The sequence below is a fragment of the Ranitomeya imitator genome, chromosome 7, assembly GCF_032444005.1.
Source record: "Ranitomeya imitator isolate aRanImi1 chromosome 7, aRanImi1.pri, whole genome shotgun sequence".
In the NCBI taxonomy this organism is placed as follows: Eukaryota; Metazoa; Chordata; class Amphibia; order Anura; family Dendrobatidae; genus Ranitomeya; species Ranitomeya imitator.
This window is the reverse complement of record NC_091288.1, coordinates 216,340,803-216,362,334: the sequence shown is the minus strand read 5'-3', so window position 1 is coordinate 216,362,334 and position 21,532 is coordinate 216,340,803. Positions and strand designations below refer to the sequence as shown.

The window sequence follows — 21,532 nt, the reverse complement described above, 5'->3', positions numbered from 1 at the left end:
TCCTTCTGCACTGGTCCTGCTGTATGTACCTGACCTCCTTCTGCACTGGTCCTGCTGTATGTACCTGACCTCCTTCTGCACTGGTCCTGCTATATTTTCCTGACCTTCTGCACTGGTCCTGCTGTATGTACCTGACCTCCTTCTGCACTGGTCCTGCTATATGTTCCTAACCTCCTTCTGCACTGGTCCTGCTGTATGTACCTGACCTCCTTCTGCACTGGTCCTGCTGTATGTACCTGACCTCCTTCTGCACTGGTCCTGCTATATTTTCCTGACCTTCTGCACTGGTCCTGCTGTATGTACATGACCTCCTTCTGCACTGGTCCTGCTATATTTTCCTGACCTTCTGCACTGGTCCTGCTGTATGTACCTGACCTCCTTCTGCACTGGTCCTGCTATATTTTCCTGACCTTCTGCACTGGTCCTGCTGTATGTACCTGACCTCCTTCTGCACTGGTCCTGCTATATGTTCCTGACCTCCTTCTGCACTGGTCCTGCTGTATGTACCTGACCTCCTTCTGCACTGGTCCTGCTGTATGTACCTGACCTCCTTCTCCACTGGTCCTGCTGTATGTACCTGACCTCCTTCTCCACTGGTCCTGCTATATGTTCCTGACCTCCTTCTGCACTGGTCCTGCTATATGTTCCTGACCTCCTCCTTCTGCACTGGTCCTGCTGTATGTACCTGACCTCCTTCTGCACTGGTCCTGCTATATGTTCCTGACCTCTTTCTGCACTGGTCCTGCTGTATGTACCTGACCTCCTTCTGCACTGGTCCTGCTATATGTTCCTGACCTCCTTCTGCACTGGTCCTGCTGTATGTAACATAGTAACATAGTAACATAGTTAGTAAGGCCGAAAAAAGACATTTGTCCATCCAGTTCAGCCTATATTCCATCATAATAAATCCCCAGATCTACGTCCTTCTACAGAACCTAATTGTATGATACAATATTGTTCTGCTCCAGGAAGACATCCAGGCCTCTCTTGAACCCCCCGACTGAGTTCGCCATCACCACCTCCTCAGGCAAGCAATTCCAGATTCTCACTGCCCTAACAGTAAAGAATCCTCTTCTATGTTGGTGGAAAAACCTTCTCTCCTCCAGACGCAAAAGAATGCCCCCTTGTGCCCGTCACCTTCCTTGGTATAAACAGATCCTCAGCGAGATATTTGTATTGTCCCCTTATATACTTATACATGGTTATTAGATCGCCCCTCAGTCGTCTTTTTTCTAGACTAAATAATCCTAATTTCGCTAATCTATCTGGGTATTGTAGTTCTCCCATCCCCTTTATTAATTTTGTTGCCCTCCTTTGTACTCTCTCTAGTTCCATTATATCCTTCCTGAGCACCGGTGCCCAAAACTGGACACAGTACTCCATGTGCGGTCTAACTAGGGATTTGTACAGAGGCAGTATAATGCTCTCATCATGTGTATCCAGACCTCTTTTAATGCATCCCATGATCCTGTTTGCCTTGGCAGCTGCTGCCTGGCACTGGCTGCTCCAGGTAAGTTTATCATTAACTAGGATCCCCAAGTCCTTCTCACTGTCAGATTTACCCAGTGGTTTCCCATTCAGTGTGTAATGGTGACATTGATTCCTTCTTCCCATGTGTATAACCTTACATTTATCATTGTTAAACCTCATCTGCCACCTTTCAGCCCAAGTTTCCAACTTATCCAGATCCATCTGTAGCAGAATACTATCTTCTCTTGTATTAACTGCTTTACATAGTTTTGTATCATCTGCAAATATCGATATTTTACTGTGTAAACCTTCTACCAGATCATTAATGAATATGTTGAAGAGAACAGGTCCCAATACCGACCCCTGCGGTACCCCACTGGTCACAGCGACCCAGTTAGAGACTATACCATTTATAACCACCCTCTGCTTTCTATCACTAAGCCAGTTACTAACCCATTTACACACATTTTCCCCCAGATCAAGCATTCTCATTTTGTGTACCAACCTCTTGTGCGGCACGGTATCAAACGCTTTGGAAAAATCGAGATATACCACGTCCAATGACTCACCGTGGTCCAGCCTATAGCTTACCTCTTCATAAAAACTGATTAGATTGGTTTGACAGGAGCGATTTCTCATAAACCCATGCTGATATGGAGTTAAACAGTTATTCTCATTGAGATAATCCAGAATAACATCCCTCAGAAACCCTTCAAATATTTTACCAACAATAGAGGTTAGACTTACTGGCCTATAATTTCCAGGTTCACTTTTAGAGCCCTTTTTGAATATTGGCACCACATTTGCTATGCGCCAATCCTGCGGAACAGACCCTGTCGCTATAGAGTCCCTAAAAATAAGAAATAATGGTTTATCTATTACATTACTTAGTTCTCTTAGTACTCGTGGGTGTATGCCATCTGGACCCGGAGATTTATCTATTTTAATCTTATTTAGCCGGTTTCGCACCTCTTCTTGGGTTAGATTGGTGACCCTTAATATAGGGTTTTCATTGTTTCTTGGGATTTCACCTAGCATTTCATTTTCCACCGTGAATACCGTGGAGAAGAAGGTGTTTAATATGTTAGCTTTTTCCTCGTCATCTACAACCATTCTTTCCTCACTATTTTTTAAGGGGCCTACATTTTCAGTTTTTATTCTTTTACTATTGATATAGTTGAAGAACAGTTTGGGATTAGTTTTACTCTCCTTAGCAATGTGCTTCTCTGTTTCCTTTTTGGCAGCTTTAATTAGTTTTTTAGATAAAGTATTTTTCTCCCTATAGTTTTTTAGAGCTTCAATGGTGCCATCCTGCTTTAGTAGTGCAAATGCTTTCTTTTTACTGTTAATTGCCTGTCTTACTTCTTTGTTTAGCCACATTGGGTTTTTCCTATTTCTAGTCCTTTTATTCCCACAAGGTATAAACCGCTTACACTGCCTATTTAGGATGTTCTTAAACATTTCCCATTTATTATCTGTATTCTTATTTCTGAGGATATTGTCCCAGTCTACCAGATTAAGGGCATCTCTAAGCTGGTCAAACTTTGCCTTCCTAAAGTTCAGTGTTTTTGTGACTCCCTGACAAATCCCCCTAGTGAAAGACAGGTGAAACTGTACAATATTGTGGTCGCTATTTCCTAGATGCCCGACCACCTGCAGATTTGTTATTCTGTCAGGTCTATTAGATAGTATTAGGTCTAAATACTGACCTCAGTACTAATGTACCTGACCTCCTTCTGCACTGGTCCTGCTATATGTTCCTGACCTCCTTCTGCACTGGTCCTGCTATATGTTCCTGACTTCCTTCTGCACTGGTCCTGCTGTATGTACCTGACCTCCTTCTGCACTGGTCTTGCTATATGCTCCTGACCTCCTTCTGCACTGCCCTGTCACCTATTAACCTTTTGTGTACTTGACAAATTTATAACAAATGCAAAAATTACATTTTTACTACTAAAATGTCATATTACCACGACTCAATGTTATAAAATTCTATGAGGCACCTATGGGTTCAAAATACTCACTACACCTATAGATGAATTCTATAGGCAGTGAGGTTTCCATTATGGGGTCACCTGGGAGAGGTTTCAGCTGTTCTGGCACCTCAGGGGCTCAGCTAATGGAGCCCACAATCTAATCAAACAGAATCTGCGTTCTAAAAGCCAAGTAGCGCTCCTTCGCATTTGATCCCCAGTAGTGTTTAACCACATATGAGGTACTGCCATGTTTGGGAGAAATTGCTTACAAAATTGTGGTGTCCAGTTTCTCCCATTACCCCAAGTGTAAAATATAAATTTGGTGCTAAAACACTATTTTAGTGGGAAAAAAAAGTTGTTCTCACATCTAAATGTTAAAAAGTTTTGTGAATCAATTTAAAATGCTCTGTATACCCCTAGATGAATTCCTTAAGGGGTCTAGTTTCCAAAAATGCATCACTTGGGGGGGAGGGTGGGGGGGGGTTCTGCTGTTTTTGCATGTCAGGGGCTCTCCAAATGCCACATGACATTTACAGTCTTTCCTTTCCTAGCCCTGCCATGTGCTCAAACAGAAGTTTTTGACCACATATGAGAGGTATCATCGCGTTCGGCAGCGATTGTATAACAAATTATGGGGTCTTGTTTTTACGTATTATTCATTGTGAAAATTACAAATTTGTGGCTAAAACAAACGTTTTGTCAAAAAAATGAAAATTTTCTATATGACGACCTAATGTTATCAAATTCTGTGTAGTGCATGAGGGTTCAAAATGGTCACTATACCCCTGGCTAAAATTCTTAAGGGGTGTAGTTTCCAAAATGAGGTCATTTGTGGGGGGTTTCCACTTTTAGGCATATCAGGGGCTCCCCAAATGCGACATTGTGTCTACTCTCGATTCCAGCCATTTTTGCGTTCAAAAGTCAAACAGTGATTCTTCCCTTCCGAGCCCTGCCATGCGCCCAAACAAATTTTGGGGTCCATTTTCTCGTGTTATACCTTGTGAAAATAAAAACATTGAAGCTAAATTTACATTTTTGTGGGAAAAATTAAGATTTTTTTATTTTCACGACTCTACGTTATAAACTTCTGTAAAGCACTTGGAGGTTCACGCTGCTCACCACACATCTAGATACATTCCTTCAGGGTTTTAGTTTCTAAAATGGGGTCACTTGTGGGGGGGGGGGTTTCCACATTTTAAGCATATCATGAGCTCTCCAAACACGACACGGCACCAGCTCTCAATTCCAGCCATTTTTGCGATCAAAAAGCTCCTTCCCTTCAGAGCTCTGTTGTGCGCCCAAATAATAGTTTTTTCCATCATACATGACGGCACCACGAGAGAGGGGATCCGCCCATCAAGGACAGGAAACCTTCAAGATAAAAGGGGCGGCTCCTCTCTCCACATCAGTTGGTTTCCTGTCCTTGACGGGGAACCCTCAAGATGGAAGACATCTGATGAAGATTGAAGAGGATGCCGGGATCTGGGTCGGGTGGATTTGGGCAGGCGCTGTCTGCTGCACCCGTCACCAGGTACCCGTAGTCGCCTCGGGGGTCAATGTATATCATGCCCCCCCTGAGCGAAGCATGGCCACAGCCCGCGAGGCGAATGCCCGGGTGAAGATACTCCACGGGGGCCGCAGGCGCGTTCCCCCCCCTGTCGAGCGGAAATCCTGCCTGTCCACGGGGGTTACTTTATGGTGCCCCCCCTGTTGACCAAAGGTGGCCATGCAGCCCGTGAGGCACATCGGTGCCCGGGCGAGGTAAGCTCCTCGGAGGTTTGGTGGCCCTCCCTGTCGAGTGCAGGTCTCCCCCCTTCCCCCTCCTCCTTGACGGTACCTGAGGCAGAGGTTTGAAGCAGAGTCTTGTGAGTGAAGAGGCTGCCTGACGTTGTGGCGTGGATACTCCCGGAAGCCTCCCTCCAGCTGACACCAGGTATCCGGGGAGGTATGTGCGCAGCAGGGGGGGGACAGATTCTTTGGCGCGCACCGCAAGCAGAGCCGGGTGTGCGCCTGGAGGTAAAGCGCGCACAGGCGCTGAAGCCGGCGGCAGCGGGAACCCTCGTGCAGGAGCAGGGCGCCGGGGGGACCCAAAAAGGCGGCGCGCACCGGAAGTGGTGACCGGTGCGCGCCTGGAGCATAATACAGCGGCGCGCATCGGTAGTGAGGCCGGGTGCGCGCGCGCTGCTCTGACAGAGGCAGGATCAACCAGGTAATGGGGGATATGAAAGCGCGCACCGGAAGTAAGGTCCGGGTGCGCGCGCGCTGCTCTGACAGAGGCAGGATCAACCAGGTAAATGGTGGATATTAAAGCGCGCACCGGATGTGGTTGCCAGGTGCGCGCTTGGACATATGCATATAGCGCAGGGTCGCGCTGACAGCTGACAGGCGCAGGATCAACCAGGTAGTTGATTGCTTCACGTGCACCGGAAGTGGTGCAGGCACGATCAGCCAGGTAATCATTCATGATTAATGAAGCGACCAATGGTAGCAGGATCAACCAGGTGATTCATTAAAAAAAAAAAAAAAAGAGTGAATCTATTTAAACAAGCCAGCTGCGCTGCCCTGTGTCACTAAACCAGGCAGGTTAAAGGTGACTACTCTTGTTGCGTGCGGGTGCGTATAATGGAGAGTTTCTCGCCAGAGCATTTGATGCCACAGCAGGAGGTGCAGGAGAGGCGGTCTCGCTCAAGCGAAAAGAGCCAGACCCGCCATGGCAGCAGCAGAAGCCGCTCGGACAGTATACGGCATACCAAGGAGGGGTCCCTAGTCTCATTGGGAGACACGGAGAAGACCAGCCAACCTCCGGATCCGGTACCCGTACTTTGAAAACGTCCGAGTGGTGAGTGAACTACGAGAAAGTCCAGTACGCTAATGCCTGTTCTTTTCTCTTCTCTTATCTCCGTCTCTCCCCTCTTTTCTTACATACATTGCGGGGTGGAGTATAGGAGGTCACCAAAAAATATAAAACGAAGACTAAAAATAGAGAATGTCCCTTATGTAAAAAGCCCGTAATATCATCTTGGGGTAAAAAACTGTGTCAGGACTGTATTAACCAGACTGTGGCGGAGGAAACACCCTCCTTTACGGACAGCTTAAGATCTCTGATCCAGTCCGAAGTCTCCAAATCCGTAAGAGCATTACAGACACCTGACACAGATGCCAGATCTAGGGACAGATCCAGCCCCTCTATAGCATCCCAAAGGGATTCCTCGGGGTCAGAGCAGGATTCTGACACGGCCCGCTGTTCTGATAGTAGCTCTGAGGAGGAAGACACCTTTCCGGCAGAGGCTACAGATAAACTTATTAAAGCTGTTCGCTCTACCATGGGGCTGGTAGAGGAGAAGGCCAAAAAGACAGCCCAGGAACTCATGTTCAGTGGCCTACAAAAGAAGAAACGGAGATCATTCCCTGTTAATGATCAAATTCAAGAACTAATCAAAAGGGAATGGCAAAGGCCGGAAAAGAGGTCCCAGATAACTACCTCCCTTAAAAGAAGGTATCCCTTTGAAGAGGAAGCATCCTCATCTTGGGACAGAGCCCCAAAAATCGATGTGGCGGTCTCAAAAGTGGCCAGGAAGTCCTCCCTGCCGTTCGAGGACCTAGGTTCTTTAAAAGAACCTCTGGACAGGAAGGTGGACAGTTCCCTGAAGACAGCTTGGGAAGCCTCAGCGGGAGCACTAAGGCCAGCTATCGCGGCCACTTGTGTCGCCAGATCCCTTAAGATCTGGATAGACAACCTGGAGGAACAGGTGGAGCAAAAAGCTCCCAGGGAAGCTATTCTAGAGTCACTTCCAACTATGAGGGCAGCGGCTATGTTTCTGGCTGAAGCATCAGCAGACTCTGCTAGGCTGGCAGCAAAATCAGCAGCATTAGCTAACACTGGACGCCGTGCCGTATGGCTCAAATGCTGGCCAGGGGACACTCAGGCCAAAATGAAGCTTTGTTCTTTGCCTTGTGAGGGAAACTTCCTGTTCGGACCGGCATTAGATGAGGTACTGGAGAAGGCCGGTGATAAAAAGAAGAACTTCCCAAGACAGCCGTTTCAGCCCTTTCGTCGCACCTTTCGGAGAGGCCAAAAGTTCCGAAGGCAGCAATACAGAGACCGGGACAGGAGCAACCTGGACAAGCGACCCAGGGGAGGAAAGGGCTTCTACTTCGGCAAGTCCCCCAGAGACACCAAAAAACCCTCCCAGTGACGGTCCTTCTCAGGTGGGAGGGAGGCTCTCTCACTTCCTTCCAGCCTGGGAGAGGATCTCCTCCAGCATATGGATCCGGCAGATCGTAGGATCAGGCCTAAAGCTAAAATTTCACCACTGGCCTCCAAGAAGGTATATGCAGACCCCAGTACAGTCCTCCCAAGAGAAGCAAGACAGTCTGGAGGGGGAAGTAACATCACTCCTAGACAAGCACGTTTTGGAAGAAGTTCCTATAGACGAAAGGAGGGAAGGATTTTATTCCCCTCTTTTTCTCATAAAAAAAACGGACAACTCTTGGAGGACAATTATAAATCTAAAAGGCCTCAACAAATTTCTTGTAATACCATCGTTCAAGATGGAGACCATAAAATCTGCGGTGAAACTTCTCTATCCCCAGTGCTACATGTCCGTCCTCGACCTCAAGGACGCTTATTATCACGTCCCAATCAGACAGCAAGATCGTCAGTTCCTCAGAGTGGCAGTTCAGATGGGGTCCCAGCTGCGTCACTTCCAGTACAGGGCTCTGCCCTTTGGGATAGCAACCGCCCCACGCGTATTTACGAAGCTGATTGCAGAGGTCACAGCACATCTCAGGGAAAAAGACACTCTAATAATTCCCTACTTGGACGACTTCCTGATAGTGGGGAAAAACTTTTCTCACTGTCAGGAGCAGGTCAGGATAGTGATGGACACTCTTCAGACACTGGGATGGCAACTAAATATCAAGAAGTCCAAGTTAGAGCCGGCAATGGTCCAGAATTTCCTGGGGATAACGGTGGACTCCGTGACACAGGAGTGCCGCCTCCCAGAAGAAAAAGAGGAAAAAATCAAACAGATGATTATGGCCACATTAAAGAAGCCGGAAATGACCTTGAGAAGGGCCATGTCGGTGTTAGGGTCCCTAACCTCCTGCATACCGGCAGTAAAATGGGCCCAGTTCCATGCAAGAGAACTGCAATGGTGTGTGCTGCAGAACGACCGAGAACTTCAGGGACAGTTAGAGCAGAAGCTCACTCTCCCACTCTCTGTGCTCCAATCTCTCAGATGGTGGTTACAGATAGAGTCATCCCCCAGAGGAGTTCCCTGGACATTCACAGCCTCCATGGTAATCACAACGGACGCCAGTCCATGGGGATGGGGAGCTCACTCAGAGACACTATGGGTCCAAGACCCCTGGGCTCAAGAGGAGAAAGATCTATCCTCAAACGAGTGGGAGCTCCTAGCAATAGAAAGGGCGCTAGAGAGATTACTTCCACACTTGGCAGGGCATCATGTGAGAGTCCTATCGGACAACCGAACAGCGGTCGCATACGTGAACCACCAGGGAGGCACCCGCTCTCGGGCACTGATGCACATAACCACAAGACTCATGTCTCTAGCCGAAAGGCACTTTCTGTCATTATCGGCCCTGCATATCCGAGGTGTGGACAACATAAAGGCAGACTTTCTAAGCAGGAACCACTTGAGGCAAGGGGAATGGTCCCTAAAAAAGTCCGTTTTTCAACGGATAGTGCACATGTGGGGAAAACCCAGGGTGGACCTCTTTGCCTCAAAAGTCAACAAGAAAGTCCAAAAATTCTGCTCCCTGAACCCTACAGACAGGCCGTTGGCAGTAGACGCCTTCAGCATAAAATGGACATCTGGACTCCTGTATGCCTTCCCACCGATATGTCTAATCCCAGTGGTTCTGAGGAAGATCAGGGAAGACAAGGCCAGAGTGATCGTGATAGCGCCCTTCTGGCCGAAAAGACCGTGGTTCTACTGGCTGAGAGTGATGTCAGTGACGGACCCGTGGGTTCTCCCGGAAGACCATGACCTTCTAACTCAGGGTCCCTTCAACCACCCGCAGAACTCCGGGCTTCATTTGACAGCCTGGCATTTGAGCGGTCGTTACTAGAGAAAGAAGGGTTCTCAGCTGGGTTAATATCCACCTTGCTCAGCAGCAGAAAACCAGTAACGACCAAGATCTATGGGAGGATATGGAAGAAATTCCTGTCCAGCTCAGGGCCAATACGGGAAGGGGAGGTCCCGATAGTGGCAATACTGGAGTTCCTGCAGAAGGGCTTAGATCTGGGGTTAGCTGTTAGTACCCTCAAAGTACACATTTCAGCCTTAGCAGCCCTATTCAACTGTGACCTGGCAAGTAATAGGTGGGTGGTGAGGTTTATCCGAGCCTGTAGTAGAGCTGACTCTGTCCCATCTCCTACTCCTCCACCATGGGATCTGAATTTAGTGTTAACAGCCCTGACGGAAAGCCCCTTTGAGCCGTTAAATACAGCTTCAGATAAAATACTAACATTAAAAACAGCCTTGTTAGTGGCACTTACATCGGCCCGTAGGGTAGGGGATTTACACGCGTTGTCAGCTGACCCTCCTTACACACAAATCATGGACGATAGGGTTGTATTAAAATTAGATCCGGCGTATCTCCCCAAAGTGGTATCGAGATTCCATAGAGCTCAGGATATAACCCTACCCTCTTTTTGTCCCAACCCTAGTAACAAAAAAGAGGAGAGACTCCATTGCCTAGACGTTAGGAGATGTATCCTACAGTATCTAGAGAGTACAAAATCCTGGAGGAAGCAGAGGGCTTTATTTGTTTCGTTCCAGGGGTCAAGGAAGGGCCTTAAAGCCTCAAAACAGACTATAGCTAGATGGGTGAGAGAGGCCATTATTCTAGCATATAGTAGTGCAGGCAGGGTTGTTCCACAGGGTCTGAAAGCCCACTCCACGAGGGCCATGGCGACGTCGTGGGCGGAGAGAGCAGATGCTACCATCGACCAGATCTGTAAGGCGGCCACTTGGTCCTCTCCGTCTACATTTTTTAAACATTATAGACTAGACCTATCTGCTACCTCTGATCTCACATTTGGGAGAAGAGTGTTACAAGCAGTGATCCCTCCCTAAAGAGAATTCAAATCTCTGTAACTCTCTCGTGGTGCCGTCATGTATGATGGAAAAACACGGGTATTACATACCTGGTAATGTGTTTTTTCATGAGACATGACGGCACCCTTATATTCCCACCCTTTTGATCACGTCATTAGTTGGGTGCATTATTAGCATTATTTTTTATTATACACTCCCTTGGGTATCGGTGAATAGAACCGTATAGGATGTATTATTTATGTGTACACTAACCAGCGGAGTTCCTCTCGTACTCTGTAAAACAACTGATGTGGAGAGAGGAGCCGCCCCTTTTATCTTGAAGGTTTCCTGTCCTTGATGGGCGGATCCCCTCTCTCGTGGTGCCGTCATGTCTCATGAAAAAACACATTACCAGGTATGTAATACCCGTGTTTTCCCCACATATGGGGTATCGTCGTACTCCGGAGAAATTATACAACAAATTTTATGGTCCATTATCTCCTGCTACCCTTGTGAAAATAAAACATTTTGGGTCAAATTAAAATTTTTGTGAAAAAAAAAAAAAAAATTAAAATATTAATTTTTTCCTTCCACGTTGCTTTAATTCCAGTGACGCGCCTGAAGGGTTAATAAACTTCTTGAATGTAGTTTTGAGGGGTGCAGTTTTTAGAATGGTGTCACTTTTGGGTATTTTCTGTCACATAGGACCCCCAAAGTAACTTCAAATATGAGGTGGTCCCTGAAAATTTGGTTTTGTAAATTTTGTTCAAAAAATGAGAAATAGCTGGTCAACTTTTAACCTTCTAGCTTCCTAACAAAAAATGTGCTTAAAAATTAGACATAAGGTAAAATGAGGTAAAATAGACACATGGATAATGTTATTTATTAATGGTTTTGTGTGACATAACTCTCTGGTCTAAGGGCATAAGAATTAAAAGTTTGAAAATTGCGAAATTTTTGGCAAATTTCCAATATATTCACAAATAAACACATGTTAATAGAACAAATTTGAATACTATCATGAAGTACAATATATCACAAAAAAACAATCTTAGAATAAGTGGGATCCGTTGAAACTCTCCTGAGTTATTACCACATAAAGTGACACTAGTCAGATTTAAAAAAAAATTTGGCCTGGTCATTAAAGTCAAAATTGTCTTGGTCACTAAGGAGTTAAAGTACCAAAGGTGTAACTTTGATTATTCCAACAACCAATTGCTCTCTTTTACCCTTAGAGTTCTGCCATACAGGCTCTTTTGAATGCTGTATATTTAGCAGGATCCTCTTTGAGAACCAAGGTGTTACATCTGTGCTTGAACCTGCCCACACAATCCCTGCCTCGTCCACCAGGCAGTGCTGGATACAAGCGAGATCAAGCCAAGAATAGGTGTGGCTGAAACTTGTGGTGCCATCCAGCTAAGGAATCTGTGTATATTTTGGTAGTGGAGGTAAGCAGCAGGTGCTTGAGCTTCCTGCTGTGAGAATTTAGCAAGGCCACACCCTATTTAAACTCCCTGCAGTTTGCTCAGACTTGCCAGTTATAAATATTTGATGACCCTGATAGCTTGTCACATGACTTAGTTTACTCGATACTCATTACTGATCCTGCACTGTCTTGAAAAGAACTTGTCACCTCCAGAAAACATTTTTACCCTCAGATATAAGGGTAATCTTCAGGTAAATAACCTTTAAATCAAGTTCCGTCAGCTTACTGGAGCAGCGGCTGCAGGGTGAAAATGAAGTTTTATTTTCCCTGCAGCCACTGCGGCAGAGCAGGGAGTTGTTCTCTTTAATCACGAAGTCACACATAGGTCACATCACTGATGGTGACTGTGATCACTTGTTATCAGCTCCTCCACAGGTGACAATCACAGATAAGAAGGTTGTACTGAATGCAAAGAGTGTCCTTCGCTGCTCCGCCACTGGATTTTTCCCTCCCGACATTGATATTAAATGGATCAGAGATGGAAAACAACTTGAGGATAACATTTTTATTGGTGATCCCTGGAGAAACCCGAACAGAACCTACAGTGTGAACAGCACCATGACCATCACACCCACTGAAGAGGACCGAGAGCAGAATTCCTCTTGTAGAGTCCATCATAAATCTCTACAGGAACCGCTCCAAGAAGACTTCCATCTGGTGTATTATTATTATTATTATTATTATTATTATTATCATGGGGTCACTTGGCTTTTTACATTTGATTGTCTGACTCCCTGCACTCACGCCAGTCAGCTGTATTGAGGTTCCACTGTTCTCTAACGAGTCCCCTTCATTATTTACAAGGCAGGTTTCCTTACTTTAGTAGTGTCTATAGGGGCAGATATTTCTGTAATTAATCTGACTTGTAAAATCACCAGGTCAGAAAGATCCTCAGCTAAAATGGTGTCTACAGTATAAATTCCTTGTTAGGTGTCATCCATTTCTCCTCTTAAACCTAAAAAGACAGATCTGTAAAGAGATGAGAGCGGCCACAAGTCAGGATCAGGTGATGGTGACTCTGCAGAATCTTTCTCGCTACAGTTTCTGTTTCTTCTTTCATTTCTGCAGACAGAAGCTCGGCCTGGATCATGGCTGTCTGTTTTGTTCCTGTGGTTATACTGATAATTATCATCACTGGTGTTCTGTGGTGGAGACTAAAATGGAGAAAAGGTAATTAGTGACATTAGGAGAACGTTCAGAAAAGTCCATGTCCAAGCCATATAAAATATAAATCCGTACTGATAATTTGTTATTTCGCTGTAAAAGTAAAGTTTCATAATTTTATCCTGTTCTAACAGCAACACTCATAATATGTGACATTGTGGGACCTCCTAAGCTGATTGATGGAGAGGAGGCCGTCCTGTGCTGCACAGTGGATGACGCCCCCGAGGATCTGTGTGTGACCTGGCTGATTAGAGCTGGACAGGAGCAGGAGATCCAGACGTCTCAGATGAGAGAACATTCAGAAGAGGAGAGTTTACTGGATACATCCTATGTGATCAAATCACAAGTGGTGGGACGTCAGTATTCATCATCACTGAGCTTCATACCCCATATGGAGAGACATAAAGGCGTGACCTTCATCTGTAGAGGGGTCTCTGGTAAACGCAAGGGCGAGAGGACGTTTTCCCGTGACATGATTTATGGTGAGATGTGACCTTTATATTATATTACATTATGCATTATTGGTGCTTCTCTTTTTTCTGCCAAGAGACCTAACTTTTTTTTTAAATTTTTCGCTCCACATTGCTGTATGAAGGCTTTTTTTTGTGGAAGGAGTTGACTTTTGATGGCGCCTTTCATCTTAACATTCCATTTACTGAAAAATGAGAAAATAAACTCCAAATGCAAATTGTAAAAAACAACCGCAATTACACAACTGTTTTTTGGGTTTTATTTTTGCAGTGTTCACTGTGCTCTAAAAATGACCTCCTGGGACTATGATTCCTTAGGTCAGTACAATATCAGCAATACCAATTTTGCTAAGTTTTTTTGTTGTAGTTACTTTTATTTAAATGGTGAAAAAAATGAAAACTAGTAAAAAACAAAACACTTTTTCTTGTGTTGCCATTTTCCAACATCCATAACATTTTCATTTTTTGGGCAATGGAGCTGTGTGCAGGCTTGTTTTATTGCAAGTTAACAATTTATTGATACCATTTTAAGGAAGATGCCACATTTTAGACTTTTTTGAGGTGACCGAAAAAAAACTGCAATTCTGATTCTGTTTCAATTCTTTTTTTCCTTCACAACATTCATTGGGTTAATTTATCTTTTGATATACTGGACGTTTATGCTCACAGTGATAACAAATATGTGTATGCTTTTTTTATTCTATTTTTAATAGGGGAAATGGGAGATGATTAAAAAAAATGTTTTTTCATATTTTGAAACCTTTTTTTTAATTTTTACAGTTTTGCAGTGTTTAATAATAATAATCTTTATTTTTTATTTTTATATAGCGCTAACATATTCCGCAGCGCTTTACAGTTTGCACACATTATCATCACTGTCCCCGTTGGGGCTCACAATCTAGAATCCCTATCAGTATGTCTTTGGAATGTGGGAGGAAATCGGAGTGCCCGGAGGAAACCCACGCAAACACGGAGAGAACATACAAACTCTTTGCAGATGTTGTCCTGGGTGGGATTAGAACCCAGGACTCCAGCGCTGCAAGGCTGCAGTGCTAACCACTGCGCCACCGTGTTGCCCGTATGTAAAAATACGTAAATAGAACATAACAAAAAAAACTCTTTATTAAAGGTTGAAAGATAAAATACAGACAATGCTGGTGTTTAGTAAGCACAGGCTATACTTTAACATCGTACTATAATGACAGCCATGGGGGACTTCAGTAGGTCCCAGGCTGTGATAGCAACCCATCGGCACTTCGGTAAATATCGCTGTCAGATATTGGCGTTTCACGATAGAAGGGGCAGCAAGATGTACTTGGCTCCACCTATGGCTGTTAGAGGCAGATGATGAAGGTATTACATCGCCATTATCTGCTGTGAACAATGCAGGATCAATTCCTGAGCCCGCATCAAAGACAGGGACAAGAAAAACACGTGATGTAATAAGTTTGATATAAAATCAACTGTACTGCACAGAAGACTTTATAAATGTCTGAATGTTCTCCAATAGCTGCGTCTGTAATACATTCCGCATCCAATAATTACTATAACTCTTATCATATCTGCTTATTGTTTCACATTTCAGTAAAGCCCAAGATGTCACAGCCAATAATAAGAAGTCTGTCTGACTGCAGAGAGATGAAGTATTTACTCAACTTGGAGAAATGTTATCCTAAAAGCATCAAAATTGTCTGGACGTGTGGAGAAGGAAGAGCACAAAAAGTCATATTATCCACTGACTACTTATCAGAGAATATTGACAGAACCTACAGCATCTCCAGTGAAATCGTTATTCCTGAGGATCAACACGAGGATCCAGGATTCAGAGTGCGAGTGACCTGGGAACATGACTCTATGGAGAAATCAGAATCCCGGGAGCTGAATATCAGAGACTCAGGTGAGAGGAGAGATATATGGGGGTTATATAAGAGTCTTGGAGCTGAATATCAGAGACTCAGGTGAGAGGAGAGATATATGGGGGTTATATAAGAATCCCGGAGCCGTCTATCAGAGACTCAGGTGAGACTCAGGCGAGAGGAGAGATATATGGGGGTTATATAAGAATCCTGGAGCGGTATATCAGAGACTCAGGTGAGAAGAGAGATATATGGGGGTTATATAAGAATCCTGGAGCTGTATATCAGAGACTCAGGTGAGAGGAGAGATATATGGGGGTTATATAAGAATCCTGGAGCTGTATATCAGAGACTTAGGTGAGAGGAGAGATATATGGGGTTATATAAGAATCCTGGAGCTGTATATCAGAGACTCAGGTGAGAGGAGAGATATATGGGGGTTATATAAGAATCCTGGAGCCGTCTATCAGAGACTCAGGTGAGAGGAGAGATATATGAGGGTTATATAAGAATCCTAAAGCTGTATATCAGAGAATTAGGTGAGAGGAGAGATATATGGGGGTTATATAAGAATCCTGGAGCTGTATATCAGAGACTCAGGTGAGAGGAGAGATATATGGGGGTTATATAAGAATCCTGGAGCTGCATATCAGAGACTCAGGTGAGAGGAGAGATATATGGGGGTTATATAAGAATCCTGAAGCTGTATATCAGAGACTCAGGTGAGAGGAGAGATATATGGGGGTTATATAAGAATCCTGGAGCCGTCTATCAGAGACTCAGGTGAGAGGATGGATATATGAGGGTTATATAAGAATCCTGGAGCTGTATATCAGAGACTCTGGTGAGAGGAGAGATATATGGGGTTATATAAGAATCCTGGAGCCGTCTATCAGAGACTCAGGTGAGAGGAGAGATATATGGGGTTATATAAGAATCCTGAAGCCGTCTATCAGAGACTCAGGTGAGAGGATGGATATATGAGGGTTATATAAGAATCCTGGAGCTGTATATCAGAGACTCAGGTGAGAGGAGAGATGTATGGGGGTTATATAAGAATCCTGGAGCTGTATATCAGAGACTTAGGTGAGAGGAGAGATATATGGGGGTTATATAAGAATCCTGGAGCTGTATATCAGAGACTCAGGTGAGAGGAGAGATACAGTGGGGCAAAAAAGTATTTAGTCAGTCAGCAATAGTGCAAGTTCCACCACTTAAAAAGATGAGAGGTGTCTGTAATTTACATCATAGGTGACCTCAACTATGGGAGACAAACTGAGAAAAAAAAATCCAGAAAATCACATTGTCTGTTTTTTTAACATTTTATTTGCATATTATGGTGGAAAATAAGTATTTGGTCAGAAACAAACAATCAAGATTTCTGGCTCTCACAGACCTGTAACTTCTTCTTTAAGAGTCTCCTCTTGCCTCCACTCATTACCTGTAGTAATGGCACCTGTTTAAACTTATCAGTATAAAAAGACACCTGTGCACACCTTCAAACAGTCTGACTCCAAACTCCACTATGGTGAAGATCAAAGAGCTGTCAAAGGACACCAAAAACAAAATTGTAGCCCTGCACCAGGCTGGGAAGACTGAATCTGCAATAGCCAACCAGCTTGGAGTGAAGAAAGCAACAGTGGGAGCAATAATTAGAAAATGGAAGACATACAAGACCACTGATAATCTCCCTCGATCTGGGGCTCCACGCAAAATCCCACCCCGTGGGGTCAGAATGATCACAAGAACGGTGAGCAAAAATCCCAGAACCACTCGGGGGGACCTAGTGAATGAACTGCAGAGAGCTGGGACCAATGTAACAAGGCCTACCATAAGTAACACACTACGCCACCATGGACTCAGATCCTGCAGTGCCAGACGTGTCCCACTGCTTAAGCCAGTACATGTCCGGGCCCGTCTGAAGTTTGCTAGAGAGCATTTGGATGATCCAGAGGAGTTTTGGGAGAATGTCCTATGGTCTGATGAAACCAAACTGGAACTGTTTGGTAGAAACACAACTTGTCATGTTTGGAGGAAAAAGAATACTGAGTTGCATCCATCAAACACCATACCTACTGTAAAGCATGGTGGTGGAAACATCATGCTTTGGGGCTGTTTCTCTGCAAAGGGGCCAGGACGACTGATCCGGGTACATGAAAGAATGAATGGGGCCATGTATCGTGAGATTTTGAGTGCAAACCTCCTTCCATCAGCAAGGGCATTGAAGATGAAACGTGGCTGGGTCTTTCAACATGACAATGATCCAAAGCACACCGCCAGGGCAATGAAGGAGTGGCTTCGTAAGAAGCATTTCAAGGTCCTGGAGTGGCCTAGCCAGTCTCCAGATCTCAACCCTATAGAAAACCTTTGGAGGGAGTTGAAAGTCCGTGTTGCCAAGCGAAAAGCCAAAAACATCACTGCTCTAGAGGAGATCTGCATGGAGGAATGGGCCAACATACCAACAACAGTGTGTGGCAACCTTGTGAAGACTTACAGAAAACGTTTGACCTCTGTCATTGCCAACAAAGGATATATTACAAAGTATTGAGATGAATTTTTGTTTCTGACCAAATACTTATTTTCCACCATAATATGCAAATAAAATGTTAAAAAAACAGACAATGTGATTTTCTGGATTTTTTTTTCTCAGTTTGTCTCCCATAGTTGAGGTCTACCTATGATGTAAATTACAGACGCCTCTCATCTTTTTAAGTGGTGGAACTTGCACTATTGCTGACTGACTAAATACTTTTTTGCCCCACTGTATATGGGGTTATATAAGAATCCTGGAGCCGTCTATCAGAGACTCAGGTGAGAGGATGGATATATGAGGGTTATATAAGAATCCTGGAGCTGTATATCAGAGACTCAGGTGAGAGGAGAGATACAGTTAGGTCCATATATATTTGGACAGAGACAACATTTTTCTAATTTTGGTTCTAGATATTACCACAATGAATTTTAAACAAAACAATTCAGATTCAGTTGAAGTTCAGACTTTCAGCTTTCATTTGAGGGTATCCACATTAAAATTGGATGAAGGGTTTAGAAGTTTCAGCTCCTTAACATGTGCCACCCTGTTTTTAAAGGGACCAAAAGTAATTGGACAGATTCAATAATAACTTCAACTGCATCTGAATTGTTTTGTTTAAAATTCATTGTGGTAATGCCTATAACCAAAATTAGAAAATTTTTGTCTCTGTCCAAATATATATGGACCTAACTGTATATGGGGGTTATATAAGAATCCTGGAGCTGTATATTAGAGACTCAGGTGAGAGGAGAGATATATGAGGGTTATATAAGAATCCTGGAGCCGTCTATCCGAGAATCAGGTGAGATTTTAATTTCTTACCTGTTGGCAAAAAAGACCTGTTTTTCACATGCCTTTTAGGTTGCTACTTCAGTTACCTGCACCAGGTTCTTACCTAAGGAGGTTTTATTGTAACACACAATTGTGGAAGATCATGTAGAAGTGGAGGAGTTTAACTCCTTTTTCCATTTTTGTTTTTTTTCCTCCATGCCTTACAAAAGTGGGTAACTCTGGACTTCCTATAATCATGAACTAGTAGTATATCCTAGCAATATGCTATAATGTATTATGAGACAGAAATACTTCTTTAAAATTGTGTCAATTGCTGAAAGCCGAGGGTTACGACAAAATATGTGCATGTCCTCAAAAGATTCCTATTTTTAGTCTTTAGTAGCAGTCACAGATGGATGATCTGATGGAGGAATATCCTTGTGTCGGGATCAAAGTCTAGCAGCTTGGAGAACAAGTTACTGTTTCTCTAAAGTGAGAGATTCAGCAACTCTGCTCCAGCCAGTACAGGGGGACTACAATTAAGAGACTTTGGTCAAAAGAAAAATATATGTACAGTATATATCCTAATGCCATATTCTTGTTCTGTAGATTATATCTGGACTCCTGTTGTAGAAGAGATTCAGATCCCGCGTCTACTTCTCGGCTCCCCGGCCGTCCTGCAGTGTAATATCTCGGAGTTTTTCCCGGATGCCGTCACTGTGAAATGGAAGAGACGTGATGGAGATCAGTTACATGAAGAGACTGACGATAACCAGGGGATAACGTCCAGGAGAGCGGCCGATAACACTTACAGCTGTACAGCCAGTCTGACCATCACCCCCGACCTGCAGACACATCAGGGGGCAGAATATACATGTCTGGTGGAGCACCCCTCCCTGGAGACACCCATAGAGGGAAGCATAGGGCCGCTACAAGTCTATGGTGAGTGTATGAATCATTTTTGTACAGCTTTTTTCACCGAACACTAAACTTACAATTAAAATATAATCCAAATATACACACATATGTATATATACAGTGCACCGCGTAAATGAGCACACTCCAACAGATTTGTTAGAAAACCCTTACATTTCTTTTAGAATCAACATTTTCTATGGAATTTGATACTACAAAATACTCCCACAAATGTGTGCCATTGATTGCAAACAAGATTTGTTATTTTGCACACCCCAAAAAGTGATTTTCCTAATACAATAATTCAGGACCACATTGTAAAAATGAGCACACTCCAGTGAAAGTCTTAGGAGCAAAGTAAAAGTTTTGACTACAAAATTCTAATTAATAAGAATTCAACCACAAGTAAGCCTAATTATAAATTGCACAGGTGTCCGGCAGGTGCAAAGAAAACCCCTTCCCATTTCATGCTGTTAGCAATGGCACCATGTGGAAGAGAAATGTCACAAGACCTGTGTAAGAAAATAATTTCTTTACACAAGAAAAGTAAAGGCTACAAGAGAATCAGGAAAGCTTTACTATCAGTCAGATACTGGAGCAAAACTTTAGCATCCAGGCCGCCCATGGATGTTAGCTCCTAAACTGTAGCGTCTTCTGATGAGAAGAGTGAAGAAAATCCAATTGTAAGTTCACTACAGGTATCCAAAGAATTAGAATGGCTAACGGGGGTCAGTATTTATTTCCTTTGACACAATCCCTTATACACTACATTGGAATAGGTCTCGTCCACAAAGGAAGCCTCTCCTAAAGCTCATTCACCAAAAAGCTTCCTACAATTTTCCAGGACCCTTGATGAGACATATAAAGACTACTGGGATTTTACACTCTGGGGCGATGAGACCAAGATAAAGGTTTTTGGGACTGATGGCTCTAACACTGTATGGTGTTGCAAAGGAGAGGAGTACAAAGAAAAATATATGGTGCCTAAAGCGAAGACTGGTGGTGGCAGTATTCTTAAGCTGCTGATGTCAGGGGCTACATTTCATTGATGGGATCATGAATTTACAGATGTTCTGCTCTATAGTGACAGAGAAGATGCTGCCATCATCCTTGGTAGACGCGACCTTTCCAACATGCAATGATTCAAAACATATACTGTCATGCTGCAGAAATAGGAAAACAGGAGATGAGGACGTTGGGCCCCTGAACTGCCCCTCAGGCTAGGGGAAGCCCTGTCTTTCCTTAACTTGGGGGTACCCTTGAAGGTAGGGAGGCCCAAGTCACCGACCTGTCTCCTGTTAAACCTTGAACCAAACCCCCAACCCCCACCCCAGGAGGTGAACAGAGAAAACAGCACCACAAAGCAAATAAACGATATTGAGGGGAACACGAAACCAAAAGGTGAATGCACAAACTACAAAGGGACAAAGAAACAACAACACCACACTTAGCTTTCTCTGCTGCAATGCACCGCACAGCAGAGTAAGGCACCAGGAATGAGTATTTAGCTGAAGAACAACAGCACTCAGCAAGCTCCTTTTCCAGCAAGGTTGGTATCCAAAGGACCTTTATAACCAACAGTCAGCTGAAGCACCAGGTGACCTTATAAAGGATGGTGGGAGTGGTCACAAACATCAGCTGACCCAGCAGCAATGCAATAACACCAGCGGCCACCGGGGGGAGTAAACTGCATTAACCCCCAATGACCAGAAAGGAAAAAAGTTTATATCTGAGGGAACCCAGATCTGCCACAGATCCAAACATGGATCTTTCAATGAGTGGCCTCTGGACACTCAACATCAGACCTCACCACATAACAACCTATGG

General features: G+C 44.2%; 1 protein-coding gene across 1 annotated transcript in view; it reads left to right on the top strand.

The window, feature by feature from the left end:
* Positions 1-21,532, top strand: part of LOC138645506 (uncharacterized) — a 57,176-nt gene that overhangs the window by 7,030 nt on the left and 28,614 nt on the right. The window contains exons 4-7 of the mRNA XM_069734896.1: positions 13,065-13,166; positions 13,295-13,642; positions 15,216-15,527; positions 19,400-19,732. Of these exons, the coding sequence (XP_069590997.1) occupies positions 13,065-13,166; positions 13,295-13,642; positions 15,216-15,527; positions 19,400-19,732 (1,095 nt within the window). The remainder of the gene's footprint in view (positions 1-13,064; positions 13,167-13,294; positions 13,643-15,215; positions 15,528-19,399; positions 19,733-21,532) is intronic.